The 16,777-nt window shown below is 47.8% G+C and overlaps 1 protein-coding gene across 3 annotated transcripts in view; it reads left to right on the top strand.

The window, feature by feature from the left end:
• LOC119383158 (transcription factor Sox-5) overlaps positions 1-16,431 on the top strand; it is a 450,853-nt gene extending 434,422 nt beyond the window's left edge. For 2 of the 3 annotated variants that reach the window (XM_049412429.1, XM_049412430.1), the window contains 7 exons: positions 5,108-5,349; positions 5,937-6,087; positions 6,933-7,063; positions 7,858-8,063; positions 8,582-8,749; positions 11,266-11,452; positions 12,721-16,431. In XM_049412429.1, the coding sequence (XP_049268386.1) occupies positions 5,108-5,349; positions 5,937-6,087; positions 6,933-7,063; positions 7,858-8,063; positions 8,582-8,749; positions 11,266-11,452; positions 12,721-12,952 (1,317 nt within the window). In that variant the 3' untranslated portion in view covers positions 12,953-16,431. Of the gene's footprint in view, positions 1-5,107; positions 5,350-5,936; positions 6,088-6,932; positions 7,064-7,853; positions 8,064-8,581; positions 8,750-11,265; positions 11,453-12,720 lie in introns of all 3 variants that reach the window. The other variant, XM_037651176.2, reaches the window with a different exon arrangement.
• The last annotated feature ends 346 nt before the right edge of the window (positions 16,432-16,777 follow it).

Below are 16,777 nucleotides of genomic sequence, written 5' to 3'. Positions count from 1 at the left end.
ATATTTAATGACCTAATGCAGTCCCGATTGAATAATGAAGCAAACGGGCGCCTCCTGCTGACCCCAGGCTGTCTTCCTCTTCGCCTCTCCCCTCGAGAGAGAGAATGTGTGCGCGGGATGCGATGCCCCGGTAGGCGTTCATAGAGAATGCATGTGCCTTGCGCTGACGCTGGATGCCTTGCGTGTGTGTCTACGTGCGCGTTATTGCTAAGGCTCCGGGCGTTTTGCAACGGCGAGAGACGATTGTGCTATTGCACTGAGACTACGTTCGTGTGTTTAGACATACCTGCCTTCACCGTTTTGTCGGCGTATCCTGTGGAGAGATCGAAAGACAGCTGAATCGCATTGATTTCTGGGGAGGCCTGAGGTGTGGATACCATACACTATTGATATTTATACGGTGGCATTATAGAGATATGACTTATCGGCCGTATTGTGTGAGTGTTGGCTGTATAGATCTAGTGAGGTGCATATTGTAGGTATTCGTAGGAGTAAGCGGTTCCGCCGTAATTACATGGTGGCGGCGAATCCTGTGATGTTCGTTAGATTCCTTGCATTTGTCTAGTGTCACGGACAGTCCAGCAACCACGGAGAACCCCCATTCACAGAGCAGAGGAAGTTTTCAAAAACAAGTGATATCTGAATTTCTTGTGGAGCAGGCCAATAAGAAAATAACTTTTAAGGAATGGCAAGCTTTGTGTATTCGGCACACTCCACGTTGTCAGCGCTATCGCTTGTATTCGTTTTACAGTATAGCGGTTAGCTGGGCTTGTTTGTATACGAATACGTGCCATGCTATAAACGGCGCCAAAACGTAGGAGAATAATGAAAGGCATTCAACGCCTGTGTCTCGTGTTTTCTCATGCCCTATCCCGTTTTCACGCTATTTGCAGTTGTACGTCTGTTCATTATGTTTTATCGCGAATTCTGACGTCCAGAAAGTGTCGCGATTTCGACTTTTTTTTGTTTCTTTTGTACACGACATACTGTTTCGAACAGCACATCGGTACTTTCAGTAGATTGTTCGCTACCTTATATTTTCGTTTTTGGCATTCTGTCAATCTCTATCCTGTCGTTTGTTTCCTCTTGTCCCGCTATAAGACAGTTGCGCCCTTCTGCGTGCAACGCCCACGCACACCGATCGCTCACGAGGCCTACATACTTCACGAAGCCCCGCTGCCTTTCTGGCTAGGCAGCTAGCTCTCTTCAATACAGAATAAAGAAAACAAAAAGAGGTGGATGGCTGCTCAACGAAGACGAATAGACGAAGCTGCGAAAGAGTGCGACTCCAGAGGAAAGAAGCACTGGTCGCAGAAACAAAAGATGACGCGAGAGAGAAAAGAACCCCCTTTGACGAAGGAGGGAGGCAGACATGTCGAACTGTCGAAGTGTCAACGCTCGGGGCAGTCGCCGCCGCTGGCGTGTGCTTATCGATGCCTTCACGTCTACCGCCCACTCCTCAAGCTTCACGGGGTCGCTCCTCTCTTCTCGTCAGCGTCACCGTCACCTCTCGAAAGCTGTTGTTTTTGTTTCTTTGCTTCCAGGGCCGGCCCAGTTTAGCCTACACACGCGCCTTCTCTTCTGTGATACGCACCCGGGTGCGCACTCTTTCATTCTTTTTCTGCTCTTCTTGATCCTTTCTTTTTTGTTTGTTTGTTTTCTTGTTTTTCTCGTCGCGCTCGCTTTTTGTTTTGGCTGGCGTGTGCCGTCCCTTTAGCCGCTGTGTGTTTTTTGTCGCCCATTGCCCCCCCCCCCCCTTTGCTGCTGCTCCCAACACTTTTCTCCCCGATTTTCGGACGCGCGCGCGATTCTCGAAATAGCGATGCCGCCGCCGCCATCGCCGGGAACGTTGACAAGAAAAATGGCCCTTCGCGCGCGGACGCCATCGTCCGCTATAGCTGCGCGACTTTTCGGCGCGTAACGCCACGTGAGGCAGAAGAGCAGCCATGCCACCACCACCGCTGCCGTGCGCCGCCCCGCGCTTAAAACTTCCGTTTTTCTTCCCTCCAGCCCGAGTCATTTGGCTCCTTTTGTTTCAACTGCCGCTGTTTCTGTGGGGCTAATGCGACGCGACCGCATTTTGGCACGTGCCGACGGGACCCCAGCTGCTTTGGCAATACTCTCACTACCATACTACTGCCCTCCCTCTTCCCCACTAACAAACATATGTCCTGGAGTTGACGGTTCCTTGGCCTTTTTTTGACTAAGCGGACAAACACAGTGAAAGCACTGTTGCGTTGTTATTAGGGTGGAGAACCGGAAACAAACACTTTCCTTAAAATGGCAAGCCGTGGAGACGATGTGGTTATTAGTAGATGCCTCATCAAACGCGAAAATTGAATGTCGGTGCCGTCGGCGTCAACACGAGTGATGCAAAAAAATCATCACGTGATGACGTCATCATGTCGTTACAGCACGACGTCATCACATGGCATCGTCGGTTGGTCGAAGGTGGGTCTATCACGAAGGCAATGCAAAACTAGGTGAGGTGCAGAATAATAGTAATATCTTGGGTTTAACGTCCCAAAACCACTATATGATTATGAGAGACGCCGTAGTGGAGGGCTCCGGAAATTTCGACCGCCTGGGGTTCTTTAACGTGCACCTAAATCTAAGTACACGGGCCTCAAACATTTTCGCCTCCATCGAAAATGCAGCCGCCGCGGCCGGGATTCGATCCCGCAACCTCGGATCAGCAGCTGAGCGCCATAACCACTAGACCACCGTGGCGGGACGAGGTGCAGAAGGCTTGCAATGCCCCCGATCTTGGAGGCAGTGCAAAACCACGTTAGATGCAGAAAGCTTTCGGAGGGGAGGGGGGAGGATCAATACATTGACTGTGATGAAAAAGGAAATGGCTTTCGCCTTCGAGTCGTCTTAGGCGAATGCATAAGGGACCCTGTAAGTTTCATTTTTTTTTTCTTTGATTTCGCAATCCTCACCAGCAAGTGAAACGTCGGCTCAAAACCACACGATCCAGAAGACGGTGCACAGTAAGGGTATCTACTTGGACTTATGGAAGTTCGTTATAAACTGGCTAGATGTTGTTAGCGTACTACTACAGTCGTACGCGGCGAAATGAATGGTTATTCGCCCGCGCTCTCGCTCATAAGGGATTTAGACATACTCGCTGATCGCTTCTTGTAACTCGCACACAATCGCCGCCGATTCCAGTTGAAGTTGCCATCTCACGGAACACTCATAACCAGGCCTTTAGCCACGAGGGGGGAGGGGGGGGGGCAGGAGCCCCGCTCCCCCCGAAATTTTGCTGACACATGGTGTTTCATCGAAAATATATCATAAAAATAGGCGTTTTTCTCAAATAGTCAACCCCCCCCCTCCGCCCTCCCCCGAAAAAAAAAAGTCCTGGCTACGGGCCTGCTCGGAACACTTTCGGAATTGTCGTTTGTAGACTGCTCTCTAAACGAAGACTCCGCATGCAAACAAATCTGCGTGTATACGAGTCTACAATTTCTCGGGCTAGCCATTTCCTCTTCACGCTCGTCCTTGAAGAGCTGTCACTCCGCCATTGATGTCGATCAAAGGAATCCCAGATTTACGGCTCCCGCGCTCACTAGCTCGCCTGCCTTCAAGGAGGAAGCGCTTCTCTCTGAAAGATTTCATGCGCTTTACGTGATTATCAAGAAAACGGGGAAAGAGGAAGTAAATGTGATATGGCAGCTTGCTAGAGGAAACACCGACGCTTATAGAAGGGCGAGGGAATGTAGGGAATAAGGAATAGCCGATAGAAAAAAAAGACAGAGAGAGCGAAGAAATAGACGGCAGGTCGTGATTAGATCAACGCAAAGCGGTCCGTCTCGTCGGAGATGAATAAGTGAGAAGGCGCCCGGCTGAGAATAAGAGAGGCGCTTTTGCTTCGCGCCGGTCTCACAAAAGGCGCGGACCGAGTGCGCGTGGCCCGGACCAGCTGCCGAGGCCTGCGAGCACTTAGCCCTGTGCCGCCGGGCCGCCGCTTCGTGCTATACAGTGGCGGCGGCGAGAGAAAAGAAAAAGGAGCGCGCATCTTCCGCGAATGCGGACAACGGCACGCGCTAGGTGGTGCCGTATCAAATATGCAGCCGTCGCTGCCGCCTCGCGCTCGCGGCACAATTGAATTGTAGCCGGCCGTGAGCTCTCACGGCCGCTTGGGCGAAAAACACTTCGGTGCGGGGAAAAAAAGTAGGCTAGACCGAATCTGCTTGACGCGTGTGGGATGTAAGAGAAACAGACTTGGGCAGGCGTGTGCTCAGTGCGCAGGTCTGAGTCGCTTCCGTTACGGAGACGTCGAAGATGAAACGAGTACAGTCTCGAATCTATATTGGCAAAGGCGGGAGCGCCGGAAATTGTTGCTCGTACAAGCTGCTGCTTTGCGTTTGAAGTAGACGCATGGCCGCGTACCTCTGTTCTGTTGTCAACGACGTACATCGTTGGTCGATGTCTATGAAGCCACTTATTGAATGCATATGACCCTCCATGCCTGTTACTGTACCATCTGCACGTTAAACCGTATGTGGCCGGTTGTTATTCCGGCCCTCACATGACGTGTATTCTCGCGCACATATGTTGTCACGAGGTTTAAAGGGTGAACCTAACTTTTTTCTTATCTGGAGCACTGGGAATGCCTCGTACCAGCTAATCTAGCTTAGCTGTAGATTGTTCGTGGATTATAAGGGACACCTTCTAGGCTTTATACGCATTTTTCCTTGCTGTCTCGTTCCTCCGCTGCACAATAAGCGCCTAATGAGCGCCGTTGTGTCAGCGTGTGTGTCCGCCCGCAAGCGCTGGGAAAATGTACGCAGGTCATTGCCTTCCACGTCCAATCTGGTGCCCCGGAGAGGCGATTTCTGCTGCGTGTAAGATCCCGCCGTATTATCGACTTATTGCCCCTTCCGGGGAGTATCGCTTACAACTTTTCACTTCGTCAGCAAGTGGTTGCGCGGGGCGTGAAATGGCACGAAGATTAAAGTCAGCCACGTCGCGTGTAACTGGATCGGGGCCGTCGAGACTGATACTATAAAAATAATTGCAACAAGACGGAAGACTTTGGCAACACCTGCGAAAGCCAGTCACATCACTAACCATGTTCGATGTCCATTCGTGTTCCCAGGCGGCCATGTCTCCGCTGCAGCCGTGGGTGACGGGTGGATCACCTTTTCTGCCGCTTTCGGGCAGTTCGCTAACGCCTGCTGCGCGACTTGTGCCAGGCAGTGGAGGTCCCACCGGCAATTCCTGTCAGGGCAACCGGACGCCCACGCCCAGCGCCGCGGCACCGGACCCGGCACCCGACCTCGACACCCCGCTCAACCTCAGCAAGCCCCGAGGAAGCTCGTCGGGCAGCACTGCCAGCAGGTATGCGTTCGTAGGCTTCTACACGTCGGTACAAACTGTACGCACATGTGTGCTGCTCTTTTTCACGCGATTCACATGTGATTTCGTCGAAGGGAAGATGTTTTTCTAAGCAAATTCTTATAATTTACACGCTGCTATCTGTTTGCTGCAGAAACACACGCCCACATAGGCACTCAAGTAATTCGCTAATTAATTGCAGTGTATTTTCCTGACATGAATGCTGTATGGAAATTTTGTGAGTTCAATGATCCGCTTGCAGTCTACAGCGAAATGCACAAGAGTTTTTAGCTGGGCTAGTTGGTTTGCGTACATTATGGCGAAACAGTGGAAAGCCCTGTGTGTTATTCCATTGTCCCGTCGTTCGAGCTGTTCAGCCATAATCTGCGGAGAGAGGTTGCTTGCTGTAGGAGAGTGCCAATTATACGTATACGATTGGTGCATGCATCCTTTGAAATGTTCTGGGTTCTTTGATCAGTGAAACAAAAAAAGAGGGATGCTCTTTGTGCAGTAAGTGCTGGCCGAATGCGCCATGTGCAAACTATTTGGCACCGTTTTGAACGTTTACCCTTCTTCTTTTTCGACCGCAGCGTCAGCGGGAGCCCGACACCTGCAAGCGTGAAGCACGAGGCCAGGGACTCCGACCGCAGCTCAGTATCGCCCCGGGGCTTTCACCCAGGAATCTCACCTCACTCCGCAGCCAGCCTTCTCAGTGCCACTGCTGCCAGCGCCCCCATATCGGTGAGCCTCACCTTTCTCGCAATAATATTTTTCTCAGGACATCAGCTTGTAATACCAGTGGAAAAGCAGCGCTAAAAAGGCGGGATAAGAAAGGACTTTCTCAGGACATAAGCTTGTATGTACAGTGGAAAAGCAGCGCTAAAAAAACGGGACGAGAAAGGACAAAGGTCTGAGGCTTGTCCTGTCTCTTAAGCGCTGTCTTTCCACTCGTAATTATAACCAACCAGTCCAAATGCGTACTTTATTGTAAGTACAGCTTTTTCGAATAACGCTTGCAATCCCTGCTGAAGTCGACGAAATCGTGTCTCCAGGCTGCTGTCGCTCGTACGAAACTTGAGTCTATGTGGTATAATGCTGCGAATATCTAGCTTCCGAGCTGTGCGAGTTCAACAAAAGCCCGGCAACGGGCCCGTCAGGTGAGTTCTGCAGTGACTAAATTTTTCCACGAATGCTGTAATGCATTTACAGCTTCACATAAAGCGAGAATAGGCAAATCATGTCTGTAAAAGAAGGAGCATTTCTTTCAACAATTATGAATGACTTCAAGTAATTCTGCATGCGCTGCTACGTGCTTCGTGTTTCAGCGCGCTTATCACGTTTGTAAAAATTGGGGATAATGTTTATCCCGAGTTTGACATCGTGCTTCATCCCTTACTGAATGAGGGGAACGGTATAACCAAGAACTGGATGTGCGTTCGTATTTGTGCGGCGATCATTATGTCGCAGTTCTTTTTTACCTATTCATGTCTTTTAATTCCTGTCAGGAGCGTTTATTAAAATGATAAATGTTTCTGCGGGTGGTCATTTACTCGCTCTCACGCACCTTCGCTTCCTTTCTCGCCCAGGTTGGTTCTCCGTTCTTGTCAGCTGCAGCAGCCTACCCAGGTCTTCCTCCTGTTCTCAGACATCCCCCTGGTATCCCCGTGTCACTCTCAAGCCTGATGGGTCACCCTGCAATTCCCTCCTACACCGGTATGTTGTACATCTCTATTCGCAAGTAATGTGGTAGCGCGAGCTCATTTGGCGACTGTTTTCACAGAGAGTAGGCAAAACGTGTTTTAAAGATATCGGTAATAGTATTCATACGAAGGCCGAGCGAGCCTCGCACACATCCCACGGGAAGTAACTCCCTGTGGCGCAATAAAACAAAGTTGAAAACCACGAAAATCGGGGCCCGATTAGGCTCTAGTGTTCTACTCTCGAAGGCGAAGCTCAAGCGTCCTCCAAGTTTTTTCATGTGAATTGAATCTTTATATAAAGAGAGGAAAGAACTGATCGAACTGAACTGGCCGAAGAAGTTCTATATTTTCTTTGGGGCCTTCCTGAAATCTGCGTCGGTGCTCATCTCTCGCGATTGTCATGTGTACATCGTCAAACTCATGAAGGGCGACATGTAGCGGGCATTCGTTCGAGGCAAATTTTTACGTCAGCTGTGGGCACCGATGAAGGGAAGAAACGCTACTACGAAGGTGGCCCAATGCGATTTGTCGACTGATGCGCGACCCGATTCATCGTGGCCCCCGAGGCCTTCTTAACGATCATGTGGCGTACCACGGAATCCGCGTCATCGCTCGAAATGCTGGGGACCTTGTCAGCACTACTTCTGTCCAGCAAAATCCCATTTACAGCAGATCTCATCGACGCGGTCGCATAGCATTTCCAAAAGAAGGAAGCTCGTGAGACTTTGTTCAAAACTTATGCTAATGGTTCACAGAAAACTGATGAGTCATGATTGGCGCTGATGTTGCTTGCATGTCCTCTTGCAGGCAGCTTGCTATCCGGTGGTGGCCTTGGTCACAAGGAACTGGGGGCTCCTGGTTCCCTGGTGGGGCCGGACAAACCATTTCCCCTGCACCTGTACCTGCCCCAGTCCACCGCCGCCGCTGGTGGCGCCCTCCCACGGCCACCGGCCTCGTCTTCCGCGCCCCGCCGCGATAACGACAGCTCGGCCTCCGAGACCGACACCAAAGGATCAAGTGAGGACTTTTCCTGCACTACTGAAGCTCTTTGACCAAAATAACTTGCACTTCGACCGTACGATATCATCGCCGTTGTCATCAATGTCATAATTTTTTCAGCACTTATTATATCGTTTTAAAACCTTGAACAAATTTGACCTGAAGTTATTTAACACTTTGTACATGCACGAATCTCAGTAAAATGTGTAAGTACTCATCATTAGACGGTGGTTTCTCCTTTCCGCACTGTTCTGTCTTTCGCTCTTCCTCCTTTCCACGACGCTGCATCGCGTTTCGTTTTGGAAGGAAGAAATAAGCGTCTTTCCTAGCCTCAAGCCACAATCTTATTCTTGTGTAATAGGTTGCCTGTGTTTACCCTAATACACCGTAGAACTAGGCCAGATATTGATCTTGTGAGCTGATGCAATTGCCTTCCTGTCTATGTTATAAGCACCTGCATGTCGTTAACTGTTGCGGCTTAGTACGCTATACGTACACGTATTGTGACATCAAGCGCCTTTCCTTTTTCTATGCAGGCAAAATAGTCGGTGCTAAGATTATACGACAGACCAAGAAGGATCCGGACGGAAAACCTCACATCAAGCGGCCGATGAATGCCTTCATGGTCTGGGCGAAAGACGAACGACGCAAAATTCTCAAGGCCTGTCCGGACATGCACAACTCCAACATCTCGAAAATACTCGGTGAGAACTTGTTTCTTTATTGGCATTATTTATAATTAAACTAAATATGTACATTGTAAAACCAGTACTGTATAACCACTAGGACACTACGATGACAAGGATTGCTGATATCGAGAGCCGAGGGCAGTGATTCCACTCCTGCGCCAACTGCGCCAAAGTGCGCCAAATTGTATTTACTGCGCCATCCTGATAATACCGACGAAATTTGCGCCAAACTGCGCCAAAGTCTCACTTTTGTCTATCACCGGCAATCGCACCGCCGGCGCGTCAGAACATGTGCAGCTCGATCTTGGGGCTGCCAATAAAGTCGCAATCATGGACCAAGAATTATTCCGCTGAATAAATACCGCTCGCGCGTGCGTTCCGAGTAAGCCACGATGCCATGCACGGTGCCGACGCAGCTTCTGTTCTGCAAGTCGGTTCGACAGCAAAACGCGCTATCCGTAGAGGCTCATGACGTCTAGGCCTATCGGTAGCGAGAAAGTGCGACGGCGATTCATCGGCGGACGTCGTCTGTTCCAGAAACGCTGCTGATAGCTCGTTTCAAGCGTCGCACGGCACGTAAGGAAAGCAATGTTCAGCAATAACTACATGAGTGCCGCTAAAATGTCTGTCACTTCTGTTTCCGGACATCGCGGAATGAAATCTGGGATCGCTCGCAGTAGATATATGGGACAATATCGAATTTTCCTTGCTTCGCCTTTATGGAAGAGCACGCGAACGGTGGAAACGCGTTGACACTTTTCCTCAGATATACTTTATCCATGGATCTTCATCCAGAACAGCTTTTTCGTAATTCCTTCCGCCAGCACGTCCGAGTTTGTAATCACTCCGCGGTAAATACCCCCTAAAAGGCCCTGCCCTTTCGAGCTCACGTGCTAGGGTTCCAATTCAAATTTTTTGCTTGCTTTTTTAAAAATGTCATATCATTAGTAAAATCATATCTCCTGGTCGGAGCAGCCACAAATGCGCAGCTGTCAGTAGCGGGCCCGTCGCTGACGGCCCACAGTGAAGCGGCTACGCCATGTTACACGTCCGCCCCATAGCCAACGGTTAAAAAAACTAAGTTTCGATTAAGAGCGAAGAAATGAATGCGATACCAAAAAATTGTATTGTGAAACGAAGTAAGACTAGCAGCTAACTCTTTTGGATCCGATCTCGCGTAACTCAACAAAACGCTGGTTTAAGGGAATATGGCCGCTCCAGGAACCGAAGCGTTTTCTTGCTCTGAGTTTTCTAAACGCGATGTAAGCGTTGAGAGCACAGCAAGTTTACGAGCCGTCTCCTGATGCCTCGAGATAGCGCGCGCGCAAGCGACTGCGCCCTTCGAACGATGCGCCCCCCCCTTCCGCTCCCCTGGCGTCCCTTCATGCTCCTTACGAAAGGCGGGCGGGGCGTTTCCTCTCTGTTTGATATGAGCAATCGACGGCAAGCCCGCACGCGGGAAGATGTTATCTCATGCGCTGTCCGTGCGGCGGAGACAGACGGCCGGCTAGTTTAATCTCCGCTTCAGCCGCGTTCGTCGCCAGCGTTCGCGAGCTTTTACCCGCGGCTAGAATGCGCGTGGTGATGTTATTAATTTGGACTTTATACGGAAAATGACGGCAACGGCGACGGCAAAAATCCGCCGAGAGTGTCCATATAATTGCTATCGCAAGGGTCAATGTACGGGGCAGATTTTGCACCCCCCCCCCTCTTATGTGATTAGGGGGGGCGGCCGCCCCCCCTGCCCCCCCCTGTGCGCACGCCTATGCTCCTGAGATCTTTTTTCCATGAGATTTGCAATGAATCGAAATATTTCTAGCCTTCATAAGAGCCCCATAATAATACACAGGTGCTTGAATGTTAATGCAATATGCTTCTGTATTGCACTCCAGGATATAAAATTCGCTGCTCCAAAGTGCTCCCAGATGCAAAATTATCTGCTCCAAAGTGCCCCAAGATGAAAATTTTGCTGCTCCAAAGAGCTCCAAAACGGAAATTTTGCTGCTCCAAAAATTGCTCCAAATCAGAAGTCCTCGGTAGCATCACTGCGAGGGTGGCGCGGGATATAAGCGGTGTCGCGCATGTTTAAAAGGGCCATTGATCACAAACTACCGTTTCACTATCAAAAACACCACTGTTGCACTGTTGGCGCAAAAAATGCTTCTTCTGATCCAGGATAGGTGCAAAAAGAAAATGGTCACGACGTGTCCTTGAACTCGATCGCCATGACGCCATGGACTTCGACAAGTTTGTTTGGGGCTATACAATTATTTAGCGGATATTAATTACATGGCGTTGAAAAGTAGCTGGGCAAGCTTCCGGAATTATAGTGATCCAACACGGCCAAATACGAAAAAAAAAGAAACTAAGAAGTCTGAAAGCCATGACATCATACTGACGAACTGCTGTTCACATTTTGGGGAGGAATTCGAAAAATCTGAAGCTTCAACCTCTTTATGTGTGTGCGCATGGGTGGAACGCTTTTTTTCGAGACTATCGAAGGCTTAACTAACGTTGGATGTTACATGCAGGCGCTCGATGGAAGGGCATGTCCAACTCTGAGAAGCAGCCCTACTACGAGGAACAGTCGCGGCTTAGTAAGCTGCACATGGAGAAGCACCCAGACTACCGGTACCGACCGCGGCCCAAGCGCACCTGCATCGTGGATGGCAAGAAGCTGCGCATCTCCGAATACAAGTCCCTTATGAGGGCTAGAAGGCAAGTATCATAGTGAAAGCCATCCTTCTTCCATGACGTTATCCCTCCCGCTAATAGATAATCGCGAGCCAAGCTATAAGCAAGTGCATAATCGTAGGCCAGCCCGTGATTGTTGAATACGGCCTGGCCGAGGTGTGTCCAAACAAATCAGTATGAAACTGCAACGAAAGCAGAACATTGCAAAAGAAAGTTGTTTAGGCAAAATAAAGTAGAATCTAGGTTAAAAATGTCTGGCAAGGAATTGAGTTATATGTTTTAGCAACAATTGAGCAAGTTACACAGGTTAACCACAGTGCTAAACATTATTGAAGGGAGTGGGTACAGTGTAATAGAAAGCGGAAAACACATAATACAGGCCCACAAATACAATGTTAGCTAAATGAGGGCCGTGAAAGATACATTGCCACTATTTACAGGATCAAAGAAGCGGAATTAGCTTTTTTCTTATGGGCGGGGATGTTCATGTGAACCAGTGAAGAAGCTGCTACTGCGCATTGTCACTGCCTTCATTTCGTTAACGGTGTCCCAGTCTCTGGAGCACGTGACGATTTCTAATTACTTTTCGGTCGCGACGGTGTCGTCGAGCCAAGTGGCGGAGTCATTCCCTTGTTCACTGGAAACGTATATCCAACGTACTCATGTTATTGATGTGGACGGATCCCATATCATAAAGCTGCGTAGCACTTCACTCCAGAAGATTGTCGTCTTATGTACAGACAGAATTATATTCGCAGGCCCAACACTGCAATCATCCACAGGGAGGTGCAGTGGTGTGGGAAAGTTGGCTTGTCATAATTCGAAGTCGTGCAGCACGAACAAAACGAGATGACTCCCTTAGACACTGGTCACTTGTTCGGTGGCAAACCCAATGCCCGACCTAAAGATTCGATGCATCTGCACGTCACATTGTATTCCTCGGTTACTTTCTCCCTTCTCAACTCCTTTCAACAACCCAAATCGTGCAGCTCAACTATCCGAATAGTCGACTGTTCTGATAAAATTTACAACATTAGGCTTCGTTTTCTTTTTTATTAATGAACCAGTATATGTTTGCAAAATTAACGACGGTAGAGTTCTCAGAAAAATTGATCACTTTAGAACTTTAAACTGATTTAGTGCTTCACTTAAGTGTCCGATACATCATGCCTTGTGCTCGGTGTGTGATACATTCTGAAATCCCCCTTCTCGCCGCATATTTTTCACGTATTCACTGTCTTTATTCCCGGAGCTGCTCTTGACGGCGCACTGTTTGTTTTGGTTCTGCTCAGGTACCGCGAAGGTGGGCTGGGTCTATTGGACACTCCACCGAGTCTCGTCAGTCCGACCAGCATGGCGTCGCTGCTGGGCGCTCCGTCGTCAGCGATGACGTCATCTCCGAGCGCCGGCGAGCTCGTCAGCACTCTGTCGGGCAAGATGGCGCGCATGCCGTCTTCGAACGGCATCGGCGACTCCCACGGCAAGCGGTCGTCGCTGTCGCCGGCCAGTTTTATGGAGACCTGAACTCTGCCGCCATGCAATCCGCGCCCACGACGCGAGACCTAGAAAAAAGAACCCCCGAGTTGAGGGAGAGAGCGTGTTGGTGGTCACCCTCTCCTACGCCGCGCTATACACCTGGACTTATATAGAACAAACCCCGCGAAGATACGATGCGCACGAAGTTCTGGAAACGAGACGTGTTGTTTGTCTCTCCTCCAAGTGCAATGTTTGTACGCGTCCCTCAGCCTACTGCCCTCCCACTACGCTCCCCACCCCACCAGACCTCGATGTTCTTCTATCCGTGCCCGCTTTTTATTTAAATACGCGGTAGCGTAGTGTGTCGATGTACTGTTCGTGTGCAATGCAGAGGTGCCAAAATCGCCGCCGTGATGGGACCTTCTGCAGCGCTAGCTAGAGTGCGTGTAAAAGTGTGCGTGCGTGTGTTTGCGTGTGAGCGCGCGCGGGTGTGTGTGTGTGTGTGTATTGTTCTATTCCTTTTATCTGACGGCTTGTTTCGGCAGCATTCAGAGTTCTTCCTCTGCATGATTTTTGTCCCTTAAGAGATGGAGGGATGTGTGATCTAGCTCTGAACGACGATGGGAACATGGTGAGGAGGCAAGAAAAAAAAAAACTGGAGAAGAGAATCACATCGCCGCCATCACCCTCTTTTTTTACGTGTTGTGGTCCATTTCCCGCGTTCTTGTTATATATCGGACTTTGCAATTTCGAATATGTGTATAACCGTGTTTGCCTTTTTTTTCCTTTTGTGGTTTTCTTTTAAGATAAGTTTAAGTTCAGTTTCATTATTTTTTCTTCTGTGTCACTCTTGTATCTCATGGCTGCAACCAGGTGATGCTGGCCGTTGTTGCAAATGGATGCTTGCCACACCGCGAGCACTTGTTCCTTCTACACTTCAAAAACACGGGGCTGTTTATCTTGTCCCTTTATGTGCAGCTCGGATGTCACACCCAAGAGGTCTAAGGGGGAAAAATTGAAGCGTCTCTGCCTATACTGGAAGTTTACAAAACATGTACAGTGTAGCAATGTAAATGATGTAACACAGAGATCGACTAAATATAAAGCAAGCATCTCCAAATGTAAGCATAAGTTTGTGCCCTCAATGGGAGTAATATCAGGAGGTTCATCTGTGTGACTATACAGAGGCAACTTCTAAGAAAATGACCCCCAATGTATGGTGTTGTCTGTAAAGGCCCTGAGTGGTGCATTGAAATGTGCATTGTCAGCGCATGGCTAAACTGCAACAGTGTTGCCTTGCTGCTGCCTCTGCTTCTTCTTACACAACTGCGAGGCTTGCAAACAATAAAAAAAAAGAATCGGCTACATATGCTGTAACAGAAACACCAAACGCAGCCCTTTGTAGACCATGTTTATCTTGACAGTGTGGCATTTTGCTGCTGTGCTACCGTGAACTGCCTGCCTACCGAATGGAGATTGCGGGCATGGCGGACAGTTTAAAGTCTTAGTGTTGTATCTGATTATTGTGTCATAATGGGCCATCGAATCCCACCCGACGTTATCCCATGCCAGAACCAGCCTCCGTTTGATTCTTTTTTTTTTCGTCGTATGAACATGCTCAACCATTGTAAACATACAATCTAGTCTGTGATGTTACATTTGAAGGCATGGCATTATTTTCAGTGTACAATGACCCAGTTTCAGATGTTTTCAGTGGGTCTGCTTCCTTCATCAGTGCTAACAAGTGTGTTCAAATGACTTTTGTTTTTGGATTTCTTTGTTTTTTTTCCAGTAACGTACATCTTTCACTGATTTTGTCACCAGCTTCAGACTTACGCGTATTTATGCAATTGACTCAAGCAGAAAAAAAAAATACCTCACGGAAACTTTCTTGAGGAGCTTTTTCACCCTAATAGGCATGGGCAAATGATAGTTTGTAACTGCTGTAGGCCTTTATTGTAATAATTTCCGAGATATCTTAGGCAAATCTCTGTATCATATTTCATTGGTTTATTGTTGTAACAAGTGTTACCCTCAGCTGGGGATAAGTGCAAGACTAGTAGCCTATTGAAACGTGTGAACCTATTTATGGTGTCCTTTTTTTTCTGTAAGATAAACTCATGACACGCTTATTCATCATTCTCGTCTGTATTGTTAACTGTGTTTTTATTTTTCTCATTTTTACTTAAGCATTAATTGTTGACTATGAGAACTGCTCTGGTTGTCACACCAGTTTATCCCTCAGAGGCAGATTCTGAGATGACAATATTGAAGCACGCAAGTTGTTTGTGGGATATGATCTTTCTTCCTCATCTTTTTCTCCAGTTGTGTTAGAGTATGTCGAACAGTGTAATAGAAGATGGGTTGAGAAAAATCAATGCTTCATTCTTGCTTTTCCTTTTTTTTATGTGAAGTTAGCTGGCACATTTTCACACATGTTTAGAAAACACAATACTGGCATTATGCTTTCGTCAACTCGCAGAATGTGTTCAAACCTTAGTAGCAGCACAGCTTTTTCATACAACCCATCAACGTTAACAAATATACATAACATGGAAAGCACTCGTCTAAAATTAATCGGCAGTCTACAAACTCCCCTAAAGCATACCACCATTTTACGTCTCAGAAAATTCATAATTTGTTCGCATTATAATTGTGAAAGCTACACTGCATATAACACATGCATCTTTATAGGCAAATGAAGCTTTTCTTGTTGTTCGAGATTATTCGAGAATTCAACAAAATCTTCGAGATTATTTGAGAAATCAACAAAATGTCAGTGCGTTCCAGTTTTGGAATTGCAGGTAGCTACTTTTAAGCTCAAGAAGAAACAATCTCGCTGTGAGTTTGGAAGATTTAGCCGACTGATTTGCGCACGCTACACCTTAAATATTCTCCACGTTGTTTTTTTTAGCAGAGGGTAATCTATAGACGCACTCTTTGGAAGCAGTGTTATTTCCGTGCAATGCTGCACTACATCGGAAGTAACTGATGTGAGCACAGCCACGTTCACAGTCCTCAAGACGCTAGTCGTGAAGAAGATGCCACTCAAGTTTCACGCATCTACCTGCCTACTCAATGTCTTCATAACTGAACCCTTCACTGTTCCACAAACAACTCTTCGTTAAAAGTGACATTTTATTTTTATTTAACGTACCGGTGGAGTTCTCATGAAGTATTGTTTCGAAATCTCATTTTGGAGCAGTATTTATTGCGGGCTTTTTCTCTGGATCGCTAAATGCGGCCGACATGTCTGTTGACCGGAAACGTACAGTTGGATAGCAGTAGGAAACAGTGGCTTGTTACTGTATGTTAGATTTTAAAAACCTTGCAAGTGTGCGTGTTCATTGTCAACTGCAACAAAGTGTATGTGCACCTGAGAGTCAGAAAGCTGATCCGATGTAGAAAGAAAATACCTTGCACATCTCTTTAAAGAGAGACTGAGTGCCCTTCCTTGCATGAATGATTTCAACACTGTTTACTATGTGTACATTATAGACCAATTAAAACTGCAAAGAAAACTTGAACTCAAGCTCTTTCTCATTTATTAAATTAGAATCTTCAGCGTGAAGGAACAAACTTAAGCCCTGCATGTATATGATGCGCCTTTATGATAACACGTACGAGTTAGTAGACTAAGATTGGACCGCTGTGATTGTCTCATGGTTTGGAGCATTGCCTCGACCCTTCGGAAATTAGTCTATGACCAGCTTGAGTGATGCTCATACAGAAAAAAAAAATATATCTGTCCTCGCAATAGTGTCGGCGCGATCAAATAATTTCAGTAAAAATCACAGCATATCCACGGAGTGAATGATGATGAGTGGGCGAAGCTGCGGAGGTTCATCGGTAAACCGTGAATCTTCCGTGAAT

Source organism: Rhipicephalus sanguineus, chromosome 2, assembly GCF_013339695.2.
Source record: "Rhipicephalus sanguineus isolate Rsan-2018 chromosome 2, BIME_Rsan_1.4, whole genome shotgun sequence".
NCBI lineage: Eukaryota > Metazoa > Arthropoda > Arachnida > Ixodida > Ixodidae > Rhipicephalus > Rhipicephalus sanguineus.
This window is presented reverse-complemented; position numbering and strand designations above follow the sequence as displayed.